This window comes from Trachurus japonicus, chromosome 14 (assembly GCF_045865225.1).
Source record: "Trachurus japonicus isolate A0001 chromosome 14, Traja_1.0".
NCBI lineage: Eukaryota > Metazoa > Chordata > Actinopteri > Carangiformes > Carangidae > Trachurus > Trachurus japonicus.
The window spans coordinates 14,178,490-14,188,025 of record NC_140920.1 but is presented as its reverse complement, the minus strand read 5'-3'; the positions used below and the strand labels follow the sequence as shown (position 1 = coordinate 14,188,025).

At 45.9% G+C, this 9,536-nt stretch overlaps 1 protein-coding gene across 1 annotated transcript in view; it reads right to left on the bottom strand.

Annotated features, from left to right (window-relative positions):
- Positions 1-1,171: 1,171 nt before the first annotated feature.
- nyap1 (neuronal tyrosine phosphorylated phosphoinositide-3-kinase adaptor 1) overlaps positions 1,172-9,536 on the bottom strand; it is a 31,373-nt gene continuing 23,008 nt past the window's right edge. The window contains exons 3-7 of the mRNA XM_085797790.1: positions 7,430-7,797; positions 5,419-7,341; positions 5,062-5,304; positions 3,918-4,024; positions 1,172-3,322 (exon numbers count right to left, since the gene is read on the bottom strand). Of these exons, the coding sequence (XP_085653916.1) occupies positions 2,891-3,322; positions 3,918-4,024; positions 5,062-5,304; positions 5,419-7,341; positions 7,430-7,797 (3,073 nt within the window). The 3' untranslated portion in view covers positions 1,172-2,890. The remainder of the gene's footprint in view (positions 3,323-3,917; positions 4,025-5,061; positions 5,305-5,418; positions 7,342-7,429; positions 7,798-9,536) is intronic.

The following is a 9,536-nucleotide window of genomic DNA, read 5'->3' as shown; positions in this document are numbered from 1 at the left end:
GTCCTGTCTTAAGTTTATGATCCATTTGGATAATCATTTTCAGATATTCATTGATGAGATTTTTAAAGGCCATATTTGGTGGAAAAAAAAAAGTCAAAAAATTGGAACTGGAAAACAATATAGGCATCTACACCTACATCTATTTCTAAGTGGCAGCATATGAGCTAGAGACAGTTGGAGGTAATCCTGTGGTTCTGGTTCTTAGCGGACTCTCGTGTTAACCATTCAACTTTTGGCCAGAATACTAACTTACTGCTTTAGGCTCCAACTGTGAAGGGTGTTTAAGGTCTGATGGATTAGTCTGAGGCTCTAAACCAGTGCTTGTGTGCGCTGCACTGACGCGGTGACTGTACAAAGCCACACCAACAGCAGCAACAGCAGCAGCAGAGGCGGTGGGGACAGAAAGTAGCGCCCTCACTTGGAAAGTGTGGGTGTTGCATCACCTGCTGCAGAAGTGCAGTGGGAACATTATGTCCACTTCCGCAGCAGCTCCACTGGAAAACAACAAGAGGCATGAAAACATGCAAAATCTGTTTGTTGTGTAAAGTTCATTATATAAAATTTATTTTAATGACAATATCAATGCAAATATAGCACTACAGTGATTTCCAAGGTACACCGTCTCTTACCATATCAATATAGTATGGCACTCATATAATGGCCACTGTTTTAGTAGACACACAAAACCAACGGCTTCTGTAAACTATTTTTGGGAAATGATACCTAGGGTCCATATCAGTCTGTGAAAAGGAATCATAGTAAGGTGATTACTTAGTATCTCAAATTAAATTGGGCACAATAGTCAGTATCATTGGGACATTTTCAGTATAAGGAATCTCTGCATGCATTGCACTTGCCCATTTCCATCAACCTGACCTGTGTTTGTTTGAAAATGGACTCCGTAAGCTTGAAAACCCTCGACCATCAAACACGAGCAGGTTGAACTAAAACAAAAGGCCAAGCAGTGACTCTCAAACATTAAGATAGGTCGTCTTTTCACTGGGTGTACTGTTCTGTACAGTTTGGTGCTAACTATCATAAAACAACAACAACCAAGAGACATTCAAGTGCCTTAATACTATTACAGAAGGGCTCACTCTTCAAGGTACAAACTTCATTTCACGTGGCTTATAAAACAAATATGTAACAATAACCACTATATTAATAATGCTTCTCATGGTAACACCATGTAGTTGAATGAACAACACCAGTAGTTCAAGATAGCAGCAACGTATTCAAAAATCAAGAAATCTGTACACAAATAAAAATGAATGTAGAAAAAAAAGACATAAATAAAACAATAACACAGCTTAAAGGGAGTCTTGCATAAATTTAAATAAACAACTGTTGGACTGTGCCTTTCTTTAGAGGGCTTACTGTTTATTAGTACAACTATAAGTAATGCATGGAGTGGCTGCAGCAGATAAAGTACTTAATTCTTTTAGAAAAAACAAGTGAACAAAGTTATGTTTATACAGTATATGCTACATAATATGTACTGATTACGATTAAGTATGAAAATGGAAATAACTGCTACATTTTCAATACAGTTGTACATATCTATTTACAGTACATTAGGGTTTGATTTCTCCTAAGCATATACCATGTTTTGTGCAGATTGTTCCAGCATTCTGTTTGAGGTGATCAATACTCACAGTCTTATCAGTTGCACCATATTGTACAGTCTGTGTTGATGGGTGTCAGTGCTTGTCTTTCTGTGTGGAGGAACAATTACTATAATGTGCAACTGTGGGTAAACATGAGTGATGAAGTTTGTGTACCACTGATCCCAGGCCTGTTGTTCGACTGGACTGCACGGTCTGTGCCATCTGTCACCAACACCTTTGTAAATGATACCCCAAGCAACATATTCATCTTTTTATACAACCACATGATATTATCATAGTGAAGATCTGCTGTATGTAAAAGTCTGACATGATCATCTCTACACATTTATATATATATTTATATATATATAATTTTTTTTTGTTTTTTTTTTACAATACTGTATGTCTATTGTGACATGCAGAGAATGACACAGTAAATATGACTTATTCAAGTCTTAGATATGTATGTTAGGCTAGTTGACACAAGTTTTAATTATGTTGCTCCAGCAGTGGGAGCATATTGCTATAAAATTGCAGAAACGTTGAGAAAGTAAATAGGTACATTACAAATATGCAAACAGATACAGTAGGTAGCTTTTACTCCTCAGTGATGATTATTTGCATCCACAATGAACAATCTATTGATACCAAGACATCTCATATGCATTCACAATTTCAAGAAACACTTCAATAACTTATCAATGAGTCTTGCCTTTTCTCATCCACAGAGTAGTTTCTATGCGTGTTGGACAACTGTGTGTTGAAGAAAAATATATGTGTCAAGTAGTCAGGAGGAGATTTGGCAACACCAATCACAGAAAACATCCCACCCATTATTATTTAAGTTGGCGTCTACATTTTGTAGCAATAGTACTGGTGTACTGTGGCAAAAAATCATTGGCAATTAGAACACATCAACGCTGTACGTAGTAGAGAGCAAGTACAAATCAACTGGGTAAGAAATTTATTTAGTCTGATTGTAATACTTCTTTTTCTTCACCTCTTTTATCAGCCTTTTTTGTATGGTTTTTTTTCCCAAACGAGTTCAGTCTCAAATGGCCTGTCACTGTTTTCCAGTCAGTTTATCACACACTCAGAGCGCTTGCAAATCCTTCTTTGACAACAATCTTGTATTCCTCTGTGGTAGCAAATCTCACTACAAACCATTTGAGGAATATTCCAGTGATTGAACCCATTTTTTACTCTCGTCTTATTAATTATTCAAACTCATCTGTGTGTTTTGTCTCTCCTCAGTGCTGTACTCTCTGGCCTGTCCGTCCACCTCAAATAGCCGTGTCCCACACGACGGCTTGTGGCCTCTGGCAGGGTGGCGTGCCAGTCTTACGGGGCTCAGGTGTCCGTCTCCAGCTAGGGAGGATGGGCATGCTGTCCTGCTTGCACAGGCTTTTATCAGGGCGCCTGTGGGCCTTGATCTCTTTGCACAGGCAGCGTTTACGCTCTATGACTTCCAGCAGCTTGCCGTCTCTCTGGGTCTGCATTGTGGATGGGGTGGTGCCTCCGCTGACAGGGGGCTGTCCCTGTGCCAGCTGGGCGAGCTGCTGAAACTGCAGCTGTAGATGGTGCTGTTGCTGAAGCTGCTGGAGCTGCTGCTTTAACTGGAGCTGCTGCTGGTGGAGCTGAAGCTGCTGCTGCTGCCGAGACACGCTGGGACTGCTGGGACTGCAGGGCACTTGAGGCTGGGCCAGGCCATGCAGCTGGAAAAAGTCAAATCACTGTATTCACATGGTGTTTCAAAATATTAGAGTATCAAAGCTGCTACATAACCTGGATGATGACTGCAGTGCTGTAAGCAGTGACAACCAATCCTAAGATGTTGAATAAACCTGCAGTTCCTCTGGACAGCCACCAGGATGCAGCGCTGCCTCATCTATTAGAGGTTGAGGGAGAGTCAACCAGACACATGCAGACAGTCTCTGCAGCACACTCAAACTGCGTCAGCACTTGCTATGCAGCCAGAATCTGGGCAAAATGCGCCGGTCGAAGAATGCAGCTCATCTCCTCAAAACACAGAACAGCATGTTCCCTCATCCACTCCTCTCTCAGCCACTGCTTACATATTAACCTACGTCATGTACCTTCGCAGCTCATATTCTTTTCAGGCAGGCCAGAACCTTATTCTGCTCAGTGGGCATATCTACCAGCTATAAATAGATCTGCAGGAGCACTGTCTCTAACAGGAAGGGAAGTAATAATGAGAACAATATTAATGTTCACTCCCAAACCTACCATGAATGAAGTTAATAGAGTCTATAGCATTAAGGACAGGTATTATATGTACTATATATTCACCTGATTCAGGGCTTCTCGTGCTGGTAGACTGCTCTGTCTCTGGACGTCTCCTCCACCCACCTGTCTCACTCCAGCAGCAGAGGAGGAGCGGCCCAGCCGCCCCACTTCTGTGAAGAAACAAACATTACACTGTGTGCCTGCTAATGAGAGCACTGGAATATAACTTTTCATTTTAACACACTGCACAGAGCTGTGGATGTTGAACCATACTCATGTGAGTGGAGACGGCCTGTGTACATTGTTTTAACACATCTTATTCAAAGATCCTAGACAGAACATACATTTATGAACAACACATTTTTATTAATAGTCATGTTTTCACTGACATTTGTTACTGTATGACTGTTTGGCTCTGTCAATCCATCAGTTGGGCCTCTTATGTTGTATTGTAGGCAGATTCCCATTAAATTTATTGGATGGAAAATGTGATTTCATTTTGGTGCTGATCCTAATCTGTAATTTTTGCAATTCAAAAAAATGTGATTTATCCAGATCAAACTTCAATAAGCTGAAAACTCATTCACATTTATAAAACAGACATACTTGCAGAGTGAAATATATGATTGACAGTGAAGTTACAAAAGTGATGCACAGTTCACGTAACTAAATTGAATCTAGATTTAAAGTGTTTTATAGGACAAAGTTTGTCACAATATAAATCCTTAACACCACGTAACTGGACCAGAGCTCATAAATATGTGCGTGTGAGGATGTGGGTCTGTTTATGGAGCACTTCTTTTACTGGCTCTGCTTCAAGGAAAGTATTGCACTGATTCTCAAGGTAAGCGCTGCCTGTCTGTCTCTAGAGGAAGGCCTTGAGTGCAGATGCAGAGGCTGACAAAGACACAGAGCGTCACAGAGAGCAGAGGAGAGGAGAGGAGAGGAGAGGAGAGGAGAGGAGAGGAGAGGAGAGGAGAGGAGAGGAGAGGAGAGGAGAGGTAGTCTCTGCTAGTTTGCCTTCTTTTACTAAAGTCTGGGGGTTTAAAACCACATATAATAGCAAACAACTGCAAAAAACAATTGCACTTTCCAGGCTTAAAAGCTACAGCAGAGCCACAGAGGTGAATCCACTGATACCGTGCTTTACTAAACAGGAAGTTGTGGGGAGCAGCTGCGAGGAAAAGACTGCGACCACTGTATTTACCTCCATTGCGACAGGCGGGGAAGGTCTGGCAGGGAAGAGGCATCCCTACTCTGGGTAGGGCTCTGAATCCCAGGCTGCTGTCCACGCCAGCCAAGGACTCGCTGTGACCAAGGGCTCTGCTGGTGGCACCACTGAAGTGGACCGGGATGCCCGAGTGGCCTCCTCGAGACCCCATCCCTAGATCGTCTTTATCCATTCGTAACAGGGCATCAGCGCTGCCGTTCCACGCACGCCCTTCATCCTCTGAGACAGGGCGAGAAACAGGAAGTATTTCAATGAAGTAGCCTCGAGGATACCTAAAATTTTTCTTTCTAATAAATCATCTGCACCCTTTATTCAAAACAACCTCTGACTTACTCTCCGTCTCTCTGCTGCCGTGGCTGAAAGACAGTTTCCTCTGCATCGGCCAGTAAGACGCCTCGTCTGCGGCTAAGCTGGCGCTGCTGTCCCAAGGGATGAAGCCGACCTTTGACTGGAGGGACGAAGGCCCTCCGTTACTCTTGGACGTCAACTCACCTACACCGGTGAGACTCGACGGCTGCTGCAGCGACGGCGTCTGACAGCTTCCTCTGAGGCTCTCGTAGGCCGGCGGCCTGCGGAAGCCGCCGGAGGGGTACGTCCACAGCAGCGGGCTGTCCGAGGACGGCGGCTTGTAGGCTGGCAGGCCGTGCGGCGTGTGAGAGCGGAGATGCGGACGGGAGTGAGGACGCTGCGATGAGGATAATGGCGTAGGTGTTGAGCTGGTGCTGCTTTGACATGTTTGACTGCCACAGGAGGTAGCGATGATGTCCATCTGTAACGAGTGTGGTCCGTCCCTGTCCCGATCCCTGTCCCGATCCCTGTCCCGATCCCTGTCCCGATCCCTGTCTCTGTGTCTTTCCCTGTCCCCGTCTTTATCCCGATGGCTATCCCGATCTCTGTCTCTCTCCCTGTCTTTGTCCTTCTCCTTATCTCTTTCTCTCTCTCTGTCCCTGTCTCTATCTCTACCTCTGTCCCTATCCTTCTCTCTGTCTCGGTCTCTGTCTCGGTCTCGGTCTCTATCCCTATCCCTATCCCTATCCCTGTCCCTGTCCTTGTCTCTGTCCTTGTCCCTATCCCTATCCCTGTCCCTATCCTTGTCCCGGTCTCCTTTGTCGGACTTCAAGAGGAAGCTCACAGACTTGCCTTCCTTGCCTGAACTTGAGGTTTGGGTCTGGACCGTGGCCTGGTTTGAGCCTTGAGAGCCGCTCTTGGTCGGAGCGGGCGAGTCTCCTCTCTCTGGCTTGCGATAGTGATGGTAGTGCGAGGGCCGGTGGTGAGGGTGGTGGTGGTGGTGGGAGAAAGGCGAGGTGGATTTGGAGGAGGGAGGTAACGGTGTGGAGTGACTCCTGGCTCTCAGTCCGGGAGCCGGGCCTAACTGAGAATCTCTACTGTGTTTGTCCTGCTGGCTCGAGCTCCCTCCCGACGACTCCTTGGAGCCCGACAGGGATACAGGAACGTTAGAGGAGGATGAGGAGGTGCTGGCTTGAGTTGTCACGCTGGATGTTTGAGTTCCCATTTTCACAGAGGCAGACGCCTTGTTTTGAACCCCAACCCCACTGGAGGCTGCCGCGGGCTGAGGGAAGGCGAGCAGCGGCGGCCGGTGCTGTAGAAGGTTAGGGAACGGGGCTGGGATCTTTGTGTTGGCCTCATGCTCTGATTTACCCCCCTGCAGCAGGTAGGGGGTAGGAGCACGCGGGGTGTGCGGACTGGTGGAGAGAACCTGCGGGATGGGGGTGGAGGACGCGGATGAAGGGAGGGGAGACGAGTGAGAGATCGACACAGTAGCTTTGGGTTTGGAGTAGGAAGGAGAGGAGGAGGAGGGGCGGGGCAACGAGGACGAGCTGCTAGAGGAGGAGGGGGTGACGTGATAGTGTTTAGAGGATTTCAGTTTCTCATGCTTGGATGGGAGGTGTCTGTGAGACTCTCTGTCCTCTTGCAGAGGATATTTCATCTCCTCGTAGATGGCCTCGCTCTGGTCCGAGTCAGAGTCAGGTGTGGTGGCCACGGGGGTGACGGGGTGGGGGGTGGCCGTCTGGCTGTCTCTGGTGAACACTTGGCCCACCATCTCTATATAGACCGGCTCGTCCTCCCCGTCTCCCGTCTGAATTTGAGAGTCTGTTGCCTGGAACGGCAGTGATGTGGCAGGAGGCACACGTGGAGGAAGAGGGTCGAAGGAGAGCTGGGTGCTGGGACTTCTTTTAGGCTTTAGAGGAGGCACCTTCTTTGCTCCGATCTCTCCAGAGTCAGATTTCTTCATGGCTGTTTGATAAAAGGAGAAAAAGAAAAAGAAAGTCAAGAAAACAGAACATTTCCTTGAAGAATCACCACCTGAACACACACTACTCACCATTTTTCTTCTCTGAGTGTTTGGACTGTGAGTGAGTGGGCGGAGGAGGCGGCGGCGTCTCGGGTGGTCCTCTGCTGTCCGCCGACGAGGAGCTGAGGCGAGTGCTCGGGTGGCGTTTGGGTTTGGCCGGGGGGCAGCGGCCGCCATGTTGGGACTGGGTGTCGGAGTAATCCCCGTTCTCTAGACTCGTGTCCCCGGCGCCGACAGCATGGCAGGACTGCGAGCGGGGCGCCATGGCGGAGGCACAGGAGTGAGGGGACAGGTCCTGGGAGGCCGGCATGGTCATGAAACCCATCCGGAAGTGTCGGCGGAAAGAAGCCAAGTCTCGGACTTTGCCAACAGTGGCTGAGGGGTCGTTTTGCGTAGAGCTGCACAATTTGGGAGACAGGTTGGAGAAGGTGTGTGTTAATACTGAAGCATGAAAAATTACAGTGATGTGCTCACTCAACACTCATGTATTGACCTCCCTCTTTCCTCCCGCTGTCTTTGGTCTTCAAACATTGCTTTTTTTCAATAAAGAAATGCCTGCAGGGCTTTTACGCCAAAAGGGAAAACCCTGGAGGCTCCTCCATCTTTAGCATTCACATATCTTTCCATCTGAATTCCTCCACATCTGCTTCCACCTCAAACAGATTCAATTAGAAAATCAATTCCCAACATACTCTCTGTGTGTACACGACGGTGCTGCTGCTGGAATTCCCTTATTCTTTATATTTTTATATCCTCAGCCAACATCTGTAATCTGTTTTTTTTTGCTAGAAGCATTTAATCGGTTACCATGGGAACAGTTGTGATTTTCATTTATGTGATGGCTTGTCTTTGAAATCATCAGCGATACGAGCTGCCACAACAAAAAATAAATAAAACTGGCAGAGAGAAAAAAATCGGACAAAAGAATCACAGCCCTTTACTAAAGCGTTGTTCCCCCACAGAGCATTTAAAGTATAATGTACCTTTTATTCCAGTACGACCGTAAACTCTATGGTTTGTTTTCAGTAAAATATAACAATAATGAATTTTGAAGGGTGTGACTGTGACAACACAGTTCAGGCGTCAGCGTCAGTGGTTCAGGTTGTTGACATAAGACCGTGAGGTTTGATAACCTGCTACTGATGCCGTGTGTTACGCTGCAACCTCAAGCCTTTAAGTCAACTTGCTTAAAAAAAGCTTTATTTGTTTTCCTTGTTTAGCTTTTTAGCAACAACGCTCCTTTGAAGTCAATATACTCACAACACTGTAATACTGTATATTATGTAAAATGTCAGAGGAGAGCAAATGAAGTATCCCAGAATTCAGTGCAGCGATGCAGGAGGAAATCACAGCTTCATACCAACAACTGATCCATGTTTGTGTTGATCATATCTCAGCATAGAAACATCTGGGCATCCACATCTGTCTATACATTTGACGCTGTGAGAAATTGTGTTTCTGAGTGTGTGATTAAATAGCTCAGATGCATGATTATTCTGTGTGGAAGTGATTCACCATAGCGCATAGCGGTGACATATGACTGTGGGTCATGCTTCGCTCTCTTTTAGATCTGTTGCAATCCAGTGAAGCACAGAAGAAAACAATTGGAGCTTACAATTTGTAGTCAACAAATTGCGAGCAGCAGAAACAGCAGTGGGGCTTGCTCATCATGAAGAACAGACTCCGCTCTTTTTCTCCTCGTGTGTGTCTGTGCTTTGAACGTGTGTGTGTTCATGTGTGTTTGCATCTGTACTAGTATGTTTGTGCCCTTGAACGCCTGTGGAGATGTACTTGTGACTCCTCACAATCGACATAGATACTACAGGTCCAAATATAGCCCAGGACAGAGGCTGAGCAGCTTCTTCCAGCACCTTGAAGTGCTCTGTTTTTTTCTTCTTCTTAAAAGCAGAAGAATCTCTTTCAGCATCTTCAAAAACAAGACTCAACTGTTCAAAAATCTGGACCCTCGCCTCTTTACTCACTTTCATTTCTTGCTGCCACTGATCTACAGCAACTGAGCACATAAGTTTGACATTTTGGGAAATACCCTCATTCACTTCCTTTCCAGTAAGAATCATAGCATAAAGACTGAAAACAGAGAGACTGTTTCTCTGTCTGAAGGGAACAGCATCTCAAA